General features: G+C 42.7%; 1 protein-coding gene across 1 annotated transcript; it reads right to left on the reverse strand.

Annotated features, from left to right (window-relative positions):
* Positions 1-10: 10 nt before the first annotated feature.
* On the reverse strand, positions 11-14,116 carry LOC115046388 (proline-rich transmembrane protein 3). Its single transcript, XM_029506716.1, has 4 exons — positions 13,832-14,116; positions 6,628-7,525; positions 6,237-6,530; positions 11-4,250 (listed from the first exon to the last, which is right to left on the reverse strand). Exons 2-4 carry the CDS (start codon positions 7,442-7,444, stop codon positions 2,254-2,256), a joined length of 3,108 nt encoding a protein of 1,035 aa, XP_029362576.1. The 5' UTR covers positions 7,445-7,525; positions 13,832-14,116; the 3' UTR covers positions 11-2,253.
* Positions 14,117-18,086: the final 3,970 nt, after the last annotated feature.

The raw sequence follows: 18,086 nt of genomic DNA on the forward strand, positions 1-18,086 counted from the left end.
GAGTCCAAAACAAATGTTCATACTTTTATTTTGAATCCAGACACAATGCAGCAAGAAATACAATAAATCAATGTTCAATGAGCAAAATAAATGGTTCAAACAAACACTATACTTGTGCACTGTGACTACACAGTGGGGGTGTACATTTTCTATGGCACATACTGCTTTTGGGGGGGGCAACACTACAAGTGTTGGAGGAACCAACCTCGTCATGATATCAAAGAGGTAACAGTGGGTACAATGAAGTCTTCGAGATTTATTGGAATGACAACAACACAAGGCTATTGAACTGTAAATACTAAACAAGTCAAAATGTCTCACATCACTGGGAGGTACCGAATGTCACCCTGAGGTAACTGGAAAATTAATCATGGGCTGGATCTAAACAGGAACAGCTTTATTCTGAAAGCATCCTTATCCACTTTGGAAAACTCCAACTTCATTACAACGTATTCAGAACAGCATCCCTAGACAGCATTCGAGTAATCAATCTGTGACAGCAAGTCTCAGTTTTACAGCAACGAGAATGAAATGTTTCAATAAAACTTGGGAGATATAAGACTATAGGACCAACAAGGCTACTTTCAGGACCACAAAAAAAAGTTTCAAGTGAATTAATACACTTAATAGGGTATTTGCTTTGTTCATTGCTTTCAAATGCCTTTGTCATCATTTGTTGATTTAAAACAAAAGCAAACAAACAAAAAACTAATTAGAAATAAAAATCCTGTTTTTTTGTTTTTTTTTTGTTTTTTTTTTTCAGCGTCATTATTACAATCCTGAGTTCAGCCCAGAAAGTCCTTGACTTTCAAGTATCAACTGTCACAGCTCTGCGTGTCCTCATTAGGCCACAATCCGATGAGTCTGTCTGCACAGCTCTGACACATATGCAATACCACTTTAGATTGTCTTTCACAGTACTACAACCAGGACTACGTTTCAAATACGTCTCATTTCATGAACATCAAAAATAACAGTATTTACATTAGTGTTTATGCATTATATATTTGAAAGATATTTTCCTCTTGAGTAATAAAATACTTCAGCTTAGTGCTCAGGCTTACAGTTAAGTGCTCAGTTATTGAGTTAGATATGCGAGTTGTGGTTCATGCCAAGCCAGACGTGTATGTTGCAGCCTTGCAAAGCTGTACAGCATTTAATTAGATAAGAGATTGAATAGACTCACTGTGACTATTACTGATCGTGACTGTGTGTAATATTTTGTAAAAATGCCATCAGTTGTACATCATTTTTGACGGCTTAATGGCAAAAGCCTTCATGAATTGCTCTAACCTCACATTTGAATTGCTGAAATTTTTTTTTTTTTTAAACTGACAAGCCATGGCAACCGTTTCATCACGCAAGCATGTGACTGAATGTCCTGGTTTATTGTTTGTTGCTGCCTCTTTATATAATCAGCTTCACATCAACCTTCAAGGCAGACTGCACAACAACAACAGTGGCAGCGTGTTAAGAGCTTAGCAGGAGCAATCCATAGTTGAGTCACTATGATACTTGTAAGACGCTATAGAGACTTAACCCAAATAATGGGGTTATAGAACTAATGCAAATAGCACAGAAACAACCAAGGTCTTGTATGGCACATATTTACTTCTCAAAGCAAACTGAATTATGGAAAGCAGCTAATAAGCTATGAAAACAACGATATTCATGACTGTTTGACAAGCAGACTTTTTTTTCACAGAGACAACAGAAATGGGGAGACTCGGAGAACCCCACTGACCTTGTTGAAACTCTAAATGGTGCTAGGTATGTCTTGAGATATAGAAATTAATTACCACAATCTATTCAAAGATTTCTTACATTATGTTACAGTTATGGTTATGGTAAAGAGCTGAAATGTATGGTATGGATGTACTTTAAGTTGTGTCAGTGTTGCTGTGGGTGTTAGGAATAAAAACAGGAGGGAGGGAGATTATGTGTGCATAAGCATGAGATGGACAGCTATGGGTGTGTGTGTGGTGTTTATCTGTGCTCTATCTCTCAGTTTTACTCTCAGAGTAAAGGAAATACCATATCTGTTCCACAAACACAGCTGCTGAGTCATTTAACAAGGTGAAAGGCAACTAGGTGATTCTCTTGAAGTTCATCACCCAGATACCCTGACTTTCCCCTCTAAAAATCATTCATAAAAACCAGTGGAATGATCAGATTTTGGAACTTTGGAACAGTATTTTGTTCAAATTGGTATAGATAATGTGCTGTCGTTGGTCCTCGTGTCCAAGGTTTTGTTCATAGGTCAATAATTTCACTGCTGACACTGGCAGAGTCATCATTTCGGCTGACCTCCAGGTAGCTTCGTGACCCCACTGGCCTCCCGGCCCTTCCCCGCACCCTCTCTGAGTCTGGTGTGATGAAGGGCCGTGTGTCGTCCACTCCATCCTCCCCCAAATGTCCTGTTGATGTTCTAGAGGGACGAAGTGACACGGGGCAGGACACTGATGAAGGAACACTACCCATCCCGCTCCCAGCCCACCTGTGACCCTGATGAGATGGTGTGGGGGGAGCAGTTACCTGTCTGCTGGGCACACTGCTGAGTATGCTGCCCCCCAGAGGCATGGACGACTCTGTTGGGGCCTCACTACTTTCAGAAAGCATTTGAGGATCACTGTTCCTTCGGAGCCAGGGTCCCTGACTGACCCCTGAGCCCTGGGAGGGGGACTGTGAGGGTTGGTTCAAAGGATGAAACAGGCTGCCTCCACCGAGTAGGTGTTCCCTGTGCAGGGCTTCATCAATGCTGCGGGTTAGGTCAATCGGAGAAGGGGGCCGAAGATCAAACTCATATAGAGAGAGGGAAGTGTCCCTCTCCTGATCCAGGCTGCCACTCACTGAGCGCTGTGGAGGCCGGCCTAGCGTCTGCAGTCGAAGCAGGGAGCCTGTGGAGCCTTCCAATATGCCTCTTTCGGCAGAGTGGCCTCTATGGTTGCGTCCCCTATTGCTGTCTTTAACGCAGCGTAGCTGAGCGGGGGGCTGCTCATGGTTTTGGTTCCTGATCAGACTTTTACTGATGTCAGCTCCAGAACGTTCCTGGCCAGCCCAATTGTTAGGCACCTCCCCTGCTCCTCCTCCCACCCCGTTACTTTCAGACTTTCTGCAAGGCCTCCCTCTCAAGCTCTGGACTATCTTGGACCAGCAGGTGTGTCTTTGAATGGACCCAGCAGATTGGCCAGGTGATGGCAGGTCTCCTCCTGCTCTACGATCAGCTCCGCCCTCCTCTGTTCCCTGGCAACTTTGAGGCCTCCAGAAAGCCCACGAACCCAGCAGTAAGAGGGAAAATCCCCAGGCAAGCTCCAGCAGCCGAGCCCAGAAGTGAACAAGCCACCATCCCCAGTTGAAGCGTGTCCAGTCTCCAATCAGTCCATAGAGCCACAAGGTGGCGTGAACATGCAGCCCACAGCACAGTGCCCCAATAACTGCACACACTGCCAGCACTCTCCCCAGAATAAGACCTATCCTTCCACTTCCTGCCCAGGCCTTCCTTCTGCTCTCTTCAGGGACTCCAGGCTGGGGAATGGGAGGACAGCGTATGCGTGGAAAGACGTAACACAGGAAGCCAAGACAGATAGCAAGCCCCCAGCACAGGGACAGGACCTGAAGAGTGACAGGCACTACAGGGGAGAGGGCTGGAGAAAGCATATCAGCTGCCAGCAGCAGGGTACACTGCAGCACAGCCAGCACGGCCACCAGAGGGGGGCGCTCCATATTTGACGGCAACACACTAATCCCTGCTACCCTCAAAGCCAGCAATGCCAGGGCAGCATGTGTCCACACCAGGAGATGTAGAGGTAAGTTGTAGATGGCTGTGACTGCAGGGCGAGGAATCAATTTCCGTGTGCCGTAGGGGTCAATTAGAAAGAGAGCTGCCCTGAGGCCTCCAGCCAGAAACAAGAGCGCATTGGCGAGCGCAAGCGCACCCCGGTGAGGACAGTTGGTGCCAGGGGACAAGGTGAGGCCCAGGGCTGCTCCTGCAAACAGGAGGAGGAAGAGACTTGCTGAGCCATAGACATGCAGCTCCCAGGCAAAAGCCAGCGTTCGGCTTAGGTCACCCCAGTAGAGAAGAGTGCCATTAGGGGAGGGATTGACACTGGGTGCAGGAGCTGGATAAGATGTTGAGTGGGGAGCTTGTTGAGGATGTCCCAGTAGAATGGAGCGGTTGCCTGTCTGGAAGGTGGGGCTAAACCTCGTTTGGGTGACTGGAACAACCCGAGTGGTAAGAAAAGAAGACATTCCTGGAAAAGGAAAAACAGGTATTGAAAAAATGTTAAATTAAAATGTTATAGGAACAGTCAGAGCCACTAGGGGGGTGTAGCTCACCATCAAAATCATGAGCCAGTGGTTGTTAATACCTTAAATCAGACACTTTGTCCAAGGTCTACATACAACTTACAGTGTCAATAACATCAATTAAAATTGCGTCAAATTTGTGTTTTGCAACAGATTAAAACATTAACATGATTCATTTGTGCATATAGAAGCAAACATAGAACACATAATGCAAACTAACATACACACACACATATATGGGGAGAGGAGAATGTCTACATGTTTGAGTAATTTAGAAAACAATTTAGCACAATAAAACAAGAAGAAATCAAAATATGCACAGTATGACTTCATAATCATGACACCACTTCATCTTCATTACATTCATAACGAAATCATTTGCTGAGCAAATATCCTCTGAAAAACAGCAGTAATTATTTGGTTTAGATTATATATTTTTACCAGAACATCTTAATTACATACTAAAGCAGAGTGTTATAATACATCTATAAATCTCTGTACAATTTGTAGTATAAATCAAAAACTCACTGATCATAAGGATCTCTGTCTCTTTGTTGCCTTTTTTTGAGCTACTCAGCTGTGACAGTAATAGCATAAGCCAGCATGACATACTGGAGCTAAATCAGCACAATGAGATTATGTGAAAAAAAGTACAACTAAATGCAATCATTTCAGAAAATGTTTAAAAAGCATGCTCCAAATTAGAACAGTGCCTGACAGGGCACAGAGGAACAGATGCATTGTAGTGGTGCTTGGATTTGTTTTTAAGGAATTATTTGATTCATACACATTTCACTTGATAGATGGTGGAATAAAATGATCAGTCCTGAAACACTTAATCCACCAGGAACTTGGCAGACAAAGGAGGTCGTCACCCTTTAAAAGACACCTATAAAGCTGACACTGTGACTAATGACTCATTCCAGCATGTGTTACTCCTCTCCCTCACTAACACAGACGCACATGCATACACACATTAATATATAGCGTTCTTTGACTCACATGGACTGGTATTGCATACAGATCACAGATACACTCATTTATTTACATAAAATCATGTTTTACTTCCTGCCCACAAAGTTTTTTTCTTACAGGAGCAAGATCCCGACAAATTCCAGATGTGCTGATCACATTTCACAGCTGGATACACTTAAACTTACCCTTTAGTTTTTTCTCTGCCCATACTGCTCTAAATGTCCACATGCTGCAGCAAACTGACTAAATATCCTGCTCCATTTCACAGGAAATACAACACACACATACACATACATACATACACACACACACACACACACACACACACACACACACACAGACACACACATATACATACATATACACACACACACACACAGACACATATCGTACAAATGGGAACTTATGATCAAATGGAGAGTGTTAATTCTTTCAATGGCCTGCCAAGGAACCGACTTGGATACCAAGGACGTGCTCACAGGGCAGGAGAGTTTAAAAGTTAGCACGATGTTGTTCTGATGGTATCCAAGAGACTGGCCCATGCGTCCCATGTGTCATGCTTTCCCTTTTCCATTTACTTTTCTCCCCTCCCTTCACCCCGTTCTCTCTGCATCTGGTTTTCATTACTTTCTTCACTCCCTGCATTTCTACGCCTGTACCTTCCTTCTACCACACTTTCACCCACCTTGTCTACTCTCTCATCTGTCCCAATAGTCTCTTTTTCAGACCCCCCCCCCCCCCCCCCCCAAATGTCTTACTCATTCACTTTTCTTTTGCTGTGTCTACTGCACTCTACTGCCCTTCTTTCCATGGAAAAGTGTCTCTGATTTTTTTCCCCCTTTGAAGCTTTTTCCAGATTCTTCCAGTAAAAAGGTCCTAGCTGCACAAATGATTTCATTTTGGATTTTGGAAGAGTCTAAAACTGGTTAGCTATGAAACACAATACTCTCTCTTACCTGGCTTTGATGTCTGTGCTGTTGTGTTGGCTGTATTCCTTCCTTCTTTTGCTGTATTATTGGGCTGATTTGATGCTTTTGATGATGTTTTAACAGCCTCCTGTGTAGTAGTAGATGCGGTTGTCACTCGTGGTGTTGTGGTGTTTGAAGGTGAACTTTTTTGGGTCTGGTTAGTAAGTGGAAGTTCTGAAGCCTGTGGCTGTTTATCTGTAGAACCTGTGGTGGTAGTCATCACGGCAGAGTCTTGCTTTGGAGGAACCCTTTCTTTTGGAGGGGTATATACCGTCAGTTCACCTAAAATATAGTTGAAAAGATATGGTTAAAACAATTGAAAGCATATGGCATATTACAACATAGCAAAAGATTTACTCCAACATGTCAGATTTCTCACCTGTTAATACAGACCGAGCTGTTGCTTGTGTTACCACAGGGGATGGTGTGGCTCTCTCAGTCTGTTTTGTTGTTGAGATTTTACTGGCTTCTGTGAGAGCAAACAATTGAGGCTCTATAGTCTGACTGTCTGTTCGTGGTGTCTTCACGTCAGAAGGTTTAGATATTGCTGTCTGTGCCTGTGGCCGATACTGTGCCATTTCATCTGCAAATGTTGGTAGGGGAACAGGTAATTCCTCCTCTGCTGTTGGAGTACTACCTGAGCCTAACCCCTGTGAATAACCGTCCTCTGACTCTTTGACCGATTCCTCCTCTGTTTTGCCTGCTGTCACTGCCTTGCCACCTGCTGGCTCAGCAACAGCAGCAGAGGATAAAGTCAGGAGATGTAGAGTGGTGTAGAGAGAGCCTTTTGTAGTAGCCTCTCCCTTTCCAAAAGCCCTGCTGAAAACTAAACTAGCTGTGTCAGTCCGAGGCCTGGAGGCAGTTGGCTGGGTTAAAACAGGCCTGCTGCTGAGGTTCTTCATAGAGACGGTAGATATAAAAGAAGGAGCGGACTGTGCTGTAGGACGGGTCATTCTTTGCCCCTGCTGCACTGCATTTGTATTTGTCAGCCGATCCCGGGCTGTAGCTCTGACAGGCACATCACTACGTCCTCTGGGAGGTAAAGAGGGCCAGAACTGAACAGTTTGCTTGGTTGGTAGAGGTGAAGCATTACTGGGCAGATCCAGGGCGGAGGAGGAGCCAAGGGTGGTCTGTGCATCTAAACAATGGAGGAGGGAGAGGAAGAAGCCCAAGAAAAGGAAGGAGATGGGAGCCATGATCTGCCTCTAGTGATGAGCAGTGACTGGTCCCTCTGCCCGTCTCTGTGTCTGTCACTCCATCCTTTGTCTGTGCTTCTTCTAAAAGACAAAAACAGACATTTTGTAAATCTGATATAATTGGCTGAACTACACATAGAAACATAAAGTAGATGTGTAAACATTATATTGCACAGGCGAAATCCAGTTAAGACAGCTATTGTGAATTCAGCTCAGCTGAAGAAGCTTGAGTCCATTGCAGAATGTTTGGCTATGTGGTAGAAATGTTCTATGGTTCCCAAAAATGTAATTCATGAAATTAGTTATCTCTAACAATTTGTAATTGTGTTTAATTTTAGGTAAGTATACTGCAGCACTGCTGTGCTTATTTGGAGAGAAAGTACAATGAAACTCCCATGGGTTTAAGCAGCATGACACCAGGGCACACAGAGGGTGTGGTCAGGTATATTATTTCAGGCACAGAGACAAACACAAAGGCAAGAATTCAACTTGAAAGTTATATAAGATGTGTTGTCATAATGAATGAGGTAAAAACCAATCGAAGTCACAAATGGTTTCATTCAGTGGTAGACAGACACATTAACTTTTACCACTCTGTCATATAATGTTCTTTGGAAGAATATCACTTTCGTTTCTCCTCTTCCCTTTTATGCTGGTTCTACACAAATGCCAGGAACTGGCAGCTGTAACACTGAGTGTGGTGACATGTAGAAACCCTCAGGCTCTGGTAGATTACACAATCATACAAGTCATCGAGTTAAACAGCTGTAAATTGCGTCTCCTCAACATGCACTTCTTATCTGACAGGCACCTGTTTTCTTTTACTGTTTCAGCCTCTAACTTGCTTAAACCTCCCTTGTTCACACTTATCCATACCAATGACTCATAGTGGGCGATAACCTCTGGGAGCAGAATCAGGATCATACAGAAACTTCTGCCTGAAACACTGGGAGGAGACGGGGAGAAGTGATTCTGCTCCCTATGACTAACCTAGAGCTCATTCACAGCTGTGACATCTTACTCTCCCAAGATATTTCTGCAGCTGCATGCTATGGTTGGTATATGTACCATGAAAACTGCAAAATGTGACCGATTTGTGTGAGTGTGTGGAAAATTGGGTTTAAACTGTGTGTGTATGTGTACACAAGGAGTCAGTCACAAAGCAGGAAGTCACAGAGCACACTGAAGGTATGTGAGGAAATTTAGTGCACAACAAATACAGTCTCTGCATGCATTTAAGCATGTCTTGTATTTATCCATGTTTTATTACCCTGATTACTAGGTGCTAGTGAAGTGGCTGTAGAGAAAAGCTGCCATTCTCTTCATATGAATATAAGTGGGGATATAGCTAAAATTCGCCCACTACAGAAGCCTCAATGTTTATTTTCTTTCCTGTCTCAGACACACCTTCTGCTCTTGGTCTAGTCGGCTGTCAGGGAATCCAATCCCTGATTAATCCCTGTTTTTAACCCCCTTTCTTTGCTTTCCTTATGCCTCCCTTACGTTTAACTGGAGTTACTTAAACACACGCCTACATCATGATTTTGGTTGATGGATGAAATAAAGCCCCAAAGGAAGAAAGATAAGTCGAAAAAGGAGGCGACGGATCTAAGAGTGTGGAAATGGCCAAGAGGAGCATGGAGAGGATGATGGAGAGGATGAGTAAATAGATTGAGATGGTAGGGCAAATAAGGTGGAAGAGGCGAAATGATGGTAATGCAGCTGACAGTCATGGGCATGGTGAAGGGAGGGGATCTGTGACAAATTTAGGATTGAGGGAAGCGGCGCAGGCTGCAAGTTGGATGTGGAGAGGATGGATCGATTAGTTCCCAGAATTTGGCAAAAGCGGAATATTTGAGAAAGAGCAGAAGAGTAATGAGGAAACTATGTTTTGGGATTATCAGATCTGTTGTGGTCCAAGTGGAGATGTGGCAATCTGTCTAAGATGTCATGTGGAAAAACTGAGCCTTCCTCATCTTTGCTCTTAACTTAACTGGCAGGTGCAGCAGGATATAAACAAACTGACAATTGAAAGCTGAAACAGCTTTTCAGAAACATGCTTATATCTTGACCCAAAGTAATCCAACGTGTATCAGCCTGTGTCTCTAAAGGTAGGCAGGAGTGATTAAAAGGCATTTGGGCAAATAAACTGTAGTGAGCGGAGAGAAACACTCTGCTGCTACATTCGAAATTCTGTCATTAATTTAATCTGCACGCTGGCCATAAGCACATACACACAGCAGTGGTCCCTCAAAATGTTTTTCTTCACTGGGTGAAACAAGTCTCTACAACACTACTACAAGTTTCCACTGGAGTATGACAAATTGAGCTGACTGGAAGCTGACTGCCAGCTCGTCTAAGAAGTCTGAGTTAAAGATCGAGAACAGGCTTTTTAGATTTCATTTCTTACCAAACACTACAAAGACTGGATTGGTGTAATCACCTGGTTTAGTGTTTGGCTTTTGAAAAAAGATCTGCATTTTCTCACCCAACCATAACACTTCCAAATATCCTACATCCTGTTCAACACCGAGTAAATTACCGACATACAGTACACGCTCACAAATAAGACAGCATGCACCCCTATGACTGTAGAGGGAGAGAAGGCAGATGGATGTATTTTTATCACATTCAACCCCTCGGGGCAAGGGGACAGATCATTCTGTGTTTCATTTGCACTGGGCTGTGCATGTTGTGTGGATGTCGTCACCCTTTCTTACACAATATGTTCTTTATCCAGAGCAGGAAATGCCCATGGAGAATATCCAATAGTACAGCAGCAAGCAACAATCTGAAGATTACCATAAACTCATTGCACACAGTATAGACCTGATGGTCATACAATCACATTACTCAGCACCACAGCAGATGTTATTTATTGTTATACTAGTGATGTAATGTCTACACTGATGTACTAATATGACTAACTAATGTCACTTGTCATGTGGAGCTAGGCAGATAGGGTGGAGTTTGCAGCCAAGTTTGCGGAGAGTTTCTGTCATCCTTGAAAATGTTCTCTCTCTTGCTGCCAAATACAATCTCCCAGGGCAAAATTTCCATTAATTTGGGGGTCATACTTAAAAATCCATTGAGAGACAGAAGGATCTGTGTCTTTTCAACAAAGACTGGTCTAGTCAACACTTCCCTCTATTGGCAATGGCTGTTGAGTCCCAGTAGTGTTTGGTGATGGATAACCAAAATGAGTCCTTAGACCAAAATATGTCTGAGGAGCAGTGTTGAAAACTGTCAACTACTTAAAGACCACAGTGGTTGTCTGAGAAGATCTCAGCCAGATACAATGTGATTAGATTTCATTTAGGCTAAGATTATCCACAATTTCTCTAGTTAAATGAGCCAAGGTTTCAGCACAAAAGCAAGTTAATATTTCTCAAAATAAGATATGAACATAAGCATAGCTTTGACTAAGAATGCTCAGCCTTTTGGACCAATTGCAGATTACTGGAATCAGTATCTGCCAATATCGATTACCGATCACAGAATGAATCTGTGTGTTACCGCAAGGTAGTTTTTTTGACTGACTGTCCAATACCTGAGTTGCATTATAATATCCACTGTTAACCTGACTCACTTACAAACAGGATTTAAAAGTCAAACCAGGGATTAGTGGGAGATTGGGATGAAGTTCCAAAAAAGAAAAAAATCAAACTGAATAACCATATTACAAGGTGAGAAGGATACAGTACCAGGGTCCCCCCAGGATGGACACTTTTACTGCACTCTAAAGGGGCAAAGGTGAAACTGGGAAGCAGTTTATGTTAGTGGATTTGTGTGCAGACACAAGACACAGAGAAACAGAGAAGGGGGAGAAATGGGTGAGGGAGTATGTGTGGTTATGTTGGTATGCAAGTGGTTGGGGAGGTGGCTGGTTTGACCGTTAAAAATTCCACACCTTGAAATAACATATGGACAACAAACAGTTCCCCAGAACTTTCTTGTTCCCCAGAACTTTCTTGTTCACCATCACGCTAAAAATGAATCAAATAAAACAGTCATGATAATACATACTCGTCAGTATCTATTATGCTTAAATAAAATATATGTAAATGAAAAAATGAAGAGATATAGAACTTGTTGGCATGCATTCCAAGAAGTTTCCACCCAACTTCTAAAAATTAGATCAGACTAAAGCTGTCCATTTAGCTGCTCACAAATGTAACTGTTAAGGATGCCTCTCTCGTAGTGCTCCACTACCTGGGGGGCTATCAAAACTGCAAAGGAGTGACCCGCCACACAGACAGGTCACGCTACACAGAGAGAGGAAGCTCCAGAACCAATCGCAGATGCTTTTGATCCCCAACTGAAACGGATATCCAGCTTAAAAGTGCTGAGCCTCACAACGCCTTTGACTGATGGTCTGCCTTCATTTGTGCCACAGATCAAAGGTTGAAGGTCAGCGCCAAGGGGTGAGGCATTTTAACTTTCGCCCGACCACACACATACACACGTACAGCAAAAATTTAAACAGAAACAGCTGTCTGCGCATAAACACATGCATGGCATAAATATTTAAATATAGAAGATGACCATGGATATAAGTTTTACCAAAGATTTGGTGAATGATTAGCACTGTGCATGCATATCTTCAAATTAGCATTTACACATTCCCAGCAACACACAGATAGCAGATCTGGTGAAGGATTGAGACAGCTGCTAAACCATGTCAGGCCACAAAACACTTTCAGGAAAACGGATTAGAGCCATCACAAGTCATAAACTGTGTGCCTGCAGTTAACCACAACTCCATTTCAACCCAATACTCATATATGCAATAAAATGACTGCTGTGTTTACTACTATTGTGTCACAACCACTGCATTTGTACAACAAATTGTATGTTTATAAGCATATGGTATTACATTGTGTTTGACTGGCCCTGGAGATATTTACAGTGCTGTGATAATGGATTTACTAGACTGCTTGTTATACCCACAGCCATAAAAGGGTTTAATAGCAGATGTGTCTAGTGGTAAGTGGGTTTGTGCTTCATTGATATACTAGAGTCTTGAGTTATGCTTGATTTTCCACTACTCTGAACAGGACTATCTGTTCTGGGCAATGATACATGACAGCTGGAAAGTCTTATTTAAAGTTTCTGCCTGTTTGAAAACCATCTGGTTCGAAGTGTGAGTGATTAATAGATTTTTTTTTTTTTCAAAACATAATCCAGAAAAATAAGCCATTTAAATACTACTCATTTCTGAGGGATGCCTTCATGGATCATCTTCTGTTTTTCCAAAACCCCCCTTCGCCAAAACAAAATTGTACCAAAGCAGCTGATAAATCTTTCGGGAGCTTCTTTAGAGGAGGATACAGCCATTTTCTCTTGTCAGTGAGTCAGAGTATGTTGTTTGTCTTTTGAATTTAAGTCCTCTGGCAGGGCCCTGCCTCTGCCTTATATCCAGTAGCACTTTGAATCACTCTGACGGCCCTGTGCAGCCTCCCGTCTGTGCGCCTTGGCTCGGTTTCGCCGCTCTTTTGCTTTCCCCCTCCGCTGGATGCGTCCAAACCCTGATGAGGAACAGGTGGACTTGGGTCCTCTGAGGACCCATAACCTTCCTTTTACTTGTTTAGGGCTGGGCAAAACCTCGTAAGCACACAAATACAACACGTTGCGCGCACCTGTAAGCGGAGTCCTCCAAATGGAGGAATCCACTTGTTGCTTTCTGGCTACAGTGCTGGTATTTATGATCACTTTACGAACATACAAATGAGCGTTTAGGTTTCCTGTTGAGATGAATGAAACAAATATACCGAAAATGAACCTGGTGAATCTGGTGTAGCCGTAAACTGCCCAGGTGGTTGTGTCTTCAGTGAAGTGAAACTAAAGTGCGCAAATAAACAGCCGTATTTCCCTCAGGCGAGTCCTGCGTTCGATCCTCTCCAACGGCGCTCGTGAGCAGCTCGGTAATCATTAGCAACTGTAACGCGTTACTACGCTGCACGGTAGTAACGCTAGCAAAAAGAAGTGTCCGTGTAACTTCCCTACCTTCAACGTGTTTGGTTTGGCGGTTTTAAATCCACTCTTACATTCAATGAAGACGGGATTCCCCTTGGTATTTCACCAACAGCTGACATTAGTTACCGACAGCGTCGAGAAAAAGTAACGGCGTTACGGCGGCGCGAGCCGACTGACAACATGCGCCCAAACTGCTGCTAACGTTAGCCCTTATCGGCTATAACAGCGCAGACAAAGAGAACCCAAATTCGGGTGAAACCGACGGGAAAATAGAAATAGCAAAACAAAGCCTGTTAGGACCTGCCGGCGCGGGGGCAGGCAGGAGAGGCGTCAGGCGCTGGTTACTACTGCGCCAAGTGTCGCCGCATAGCAGTCGCTCCACAACTGCTATCTGAAGTCCATCCGACATACCTGCGGCAGGTCGGTGCGGCTCCGCTCCGCCGGCCTCTCCTCTCTGCGGCAGGATACTGTGGTTAGGACATGCCGACGTCCGCCAAGTTCAAGGGTTTTTTTTTTTTTTTTTTTTTTTTTTGCTCTATACAAGACAACAGGATGGAGAGTGAAAATGGTCCTCTGTCCTCGCACACGTCCACCCAGCAGCGCCCTGGCTCCCCCGGTTGCTCCCTCTGGTCATGAGCTGGCCGGGAAGAAGACGTACGCCCCCTCCGATCGCTCCATCTCTCTCTCCCTCCCTCCCGTTTTTTTTTTTTTTTACCTCTCACGGCCGGATAAAGATGACTGCAGACCTACCAACCTAACGCCTGGCACGTCTGTTACGTAACAGCAGTCTCTATATCCGCGTACACGAATGCGCTGCATCCAGCTTGTTTAAGACGGTGCCCAGTGGAAATGTGACGACACTGGCATTGACATCATCATCACCATCTTGCATCAGTGCATCTGTCTGTGGTTTTCAGATGATATAAGCTGTCAGGCCCTAAAATGTGTTGTGAGGAGACACCTGACATCTCTGTCTGAGTGATGCAGCAGCAGCAGGAACTATGTGCTGGGAAGAGAGCTGTGCATGAAACTCTAGCCTCTCTCCCTCTTTTCCTGCCCTCCAACTAGGTCTTGTGGAGGGGAGAAAGTCAGTCTGAGCCAACAAGATATTGTTTCCTCACTCTGCCCACTGACTCAGTCTGTCTCCTTCATCGCCAGCCTGATTGTCTCCATGCTTTAAACAGAACAAAACACTTCAGTTTGGACATACTACTGAGACTCCAGCTCTGTGGCGGTTGAGCTCAAAAAGCAAACTGGGCCGGGTTACCGGGAGATCACCACTTAATTTGGTCTAATTTTTCTCTTGATGCATTTGTCACTTTCATTAGATTGTCTGTTCTGTACAGCTGAGTCCTAAAATAACCTGTGCAGCTAGGAGGATTGTGCTAATGCCATTATCTTACTACTGAGCAAGCAGCAGAAACACTGAAGGGTTTGGACAGGATGAGCGGCGACATTTCAAGAGACTAATCACATTATTGGGCTATGATTATGACTAATATTCCATATGTACAAGATATATATTTAGAGGCAATGAGTCAAGTTTCTACAAGAGATTACATATAAGCACAAATAGGCATTGTGTCTGCACTTCCATTTCTCGTCAGCTTATCACATCCTGAGGGCAGTGCATCTAATATGAACTGATTGTTATTCACTTTGATTACTACTATAATAAGATTAGTGTAATCTGTGTCAGATTTATTTTCATCTTGAACAACTATGAAAAAGGCTCAAATTAATTGCTCCTCTCTGTCCTGTCCTTTTGTCTGAATGCAAACATAAATAAGACAGAGCTCTTGGGGGTCTAAACTCATAGGTGAGATATTTGTACTTTGGTGGCCACATGTTTTACACCTAGACCTTCATATGAAATTTCAAATCTGGAGTTTAGGTAGCTCTCTCCTCCATTCCTGGTTTTCAAGTGATCCAACCTAATAAACCCCCACATTTATTCTACTGTCACAGCACTCCTGTCCTGTCCATCTGTCCTGAAATAGTTTAACTCAATCTGAAAAAAGAAAACAAAACATGGATACACATTTTCTCATTTTCAATGAAATAACCTAATTTTTCCTTGTAACAAAGAATAAAATTACTCAAACTACTGTAGGTTTTCACGTCCCAAATGGTGGAAGGAGAATTTGGATTCTTTGAATAAAAGCACTAATATGAAAAAGGAACGCTGCATGATGAACACGTTTCCTGTACAAGTAAAGGTCCTTTCAAAATTCTACATTATCCACTTATTATTAGCAGTTTTAAACACTGGTGAATCACCCTGAGCAGTAATTCCAGGTTTTGTTAAATGTTCAATCTTAATTAATCCTAATAACTCTTAAAATAAATGTACCAAGAATAAAAGTATAAAGAAATGTGATGGAACATAATAATGAAAACATTCAAGCCAGTATTTCAAATCTGGTGCTGAAGTGCATTACTTGAGTAAATTTATTTAGTTACTTTCCACTACTGTGACCCCCTTAAAATTTGACTGACAGCTCTGGATTTGTGGTGAAGTTTTAGTGGGCTTTAAATAAAGCGAGAGGGGAGCCTTATTTAAAGCTTCCTGAATGAACAAATTCTTAAAAAGGAAGACGCTAGCATCACTGATGCTGACATACAACAAAACCACACATGGAACTTATGCTATCCCAAACCCGTATATACTATAGATAGGGTCTCTAGACCATCTTTGTCCAGGAATGTGGGGAATACATTCCACTTAGTCATGAATTGATCCTCGTAGGGGCTCTGAAATTCAACACCAGAACAGGCGGAACTCTTTCTTCCTCCCAATCTATGAGGCCTTAAACCTTAATCACAAGCAGCCAAACAGATTCTTTTAGATGGGAGAAATTGTTATTCTTCTCCGCAAAATAAGTTCTTTCACTTCCATTAAGAACAGTGAAGGTGTTCATATACTGATGACCGTCTACATATATACAAACCAGAAAACTGAGGATCCAAAATACCTCTGCCAGCACTGTGCTCTCAGTCTGGCTTTCCTTGGTTTTCCCTTCAACCTATGTTTGTCTAGACACTGAATAATAACCTCCCCAACGCCAGGCCTCAAAGACACACTTCCATGTGGGGACTGCCTGCCCTGGCTGTCTCCAGCAGCCTTGGGTTTCACCACATCTAAGGTGAATCAACACTACTCCCTTTAAATGTTATCCATCTAAGGTACTGTATTAGATACTGTTACGTAATACATCTGTTCACATTCAGCAATAATAACATCTAGCATTTTAAGTAGCAGAGCGTGGATTCATGTGGAGATAATTTTTTGAGAGAAAGCTACACAATGTCTTTTAAGTGTATACATTTGGCAAGGATAGTTAGCTTCGATAAAAAGGGAAACTACATTATAATTTATAAAATATCAACTGTCCACTGTGAGATAATACATATTATTATTGTTACATACGTCAATGTCATACAAATATCCCTGTTTAGAGCTATGCCCAGTGATTATCTACACAAATCATTAAAGTGAAGCACTATATGTCAACGTATAACAATAAATAAAAAAGATACAATCAAAAAACAAACATACAACAACATACAGCATAGTATCTCTACTGACTCTAGACTAGCACTGACTGTAGAAACATTATTACCAGGAGTAATTGTAATCTATATTTATTATCTCTGGTTGAACTAGGCCATTATGGGCAATGTTGCAAATCAATGAGCAGAGCTGCTTTGCGTTTTGTTCTTTTTTACTCAGTTGTCACTTCATTAGTAAAACCTAAATAAATATGCTCTCTAATATACTGGTCCTTCAAATAATTCTCCTTCCTGAAGATTAGAATGATCCACGTTTTTGGAAATTGCAATTAAGATGTATTAATTATGTCTGGAAATTATTTAATTAATTATTATCTGGAAATGGACAAAGCCTTTCCCCTTTTGCTGGCGCTCCATCAGTCGTGCCCCTGATGCCTGCAGAAGCTTCTTAGAAATGGAAGTTGCATACAGAAATGTCCTCTCAACTGTGCTCAACTGAACAATCCCAGAGGGCTTCACACAAGCTGTGGCCCAACATTTACATAATGCACTGACCAATGTTGCACTGTGTTAGTCACTGTGTGTCAACATGCACAAATATCTTTTCTTTAAATCACATCCCCACCTAAAGCACACTTTCACCTATCCTACAAATAATTTTCCTGTCCTCTTAACTTTTTTTTCCTTCTTTATTTATTTATTTATTTTTTTCAGCATGGGTCTGCCTCAAAGCTGGGCCCCCGCTTCTGCCCAGCTCAACCGGAGTGGAGATGAAAGCTGACTCACATTCCAATTAACTCAGATGGCTGCACACTCCTCCACAAACAATACAAACACTTGTATGGAGACATGCACAAACAGACACACAGATTCCACAACTACATGCATGATGCACCTATGCCCATGAGCTTGCAGGCCAGGGCACGAACCACAACAGCATGCTGTTGCCACATTTCAGAAAGGTTACCTATATTTTAAACTACTTAAATATTGATTGGTCAGTGCTGTAAACGGCCATTAATCAATCAAAGGAAATGTCCATGCTGTCACCAGATGCAGATACACTAAAAGTGACAGCAGATAACTGCAATCCATTCTATAAAAAGACCAGCTGACAGAGTCTACATACACATAAAGACACTATGGCACTTCA

Source organism: Echeneis naucrates, chromosome 7, assembly GCF_900963305.1.
Source record: "Echeneis naucrates chromosome 7, fEcheNa1.1, whole genome shotgun sequence".
Taxonomy (NCBI): Eukaryota; Metazoa; Chordata; class Actinopteri; order Carangiformes; family Echeneidae; genus Echeneis; species Echeneis naucrates.

Excerpts from the sequence above, each read along its gene's own strand:
- LOC115046388 (XM_029506716.1), bottom strand. The coding sequence starts at position 7,444 with ATGGCTCCCATCTCCTTCCTTTTCTTGGGCTTCTTCCTCTCCCTCCTC. Across the intron at positions 6,531-6,627 it reads AGCTCGGTCTGTATTAACAG|GTGAACTGACGGTATATACC; the intron begins GTGAGAAATCTG and ends ACTATATTTTAG. Across the intron at positions 4,251-6,236 it reads AGCACAGACATCAAAGCCAG|GAATGTCTTCTTTTCTTACC; the intron begins GTAAGAGAGAGT and ends TTCCTTTTCCAG.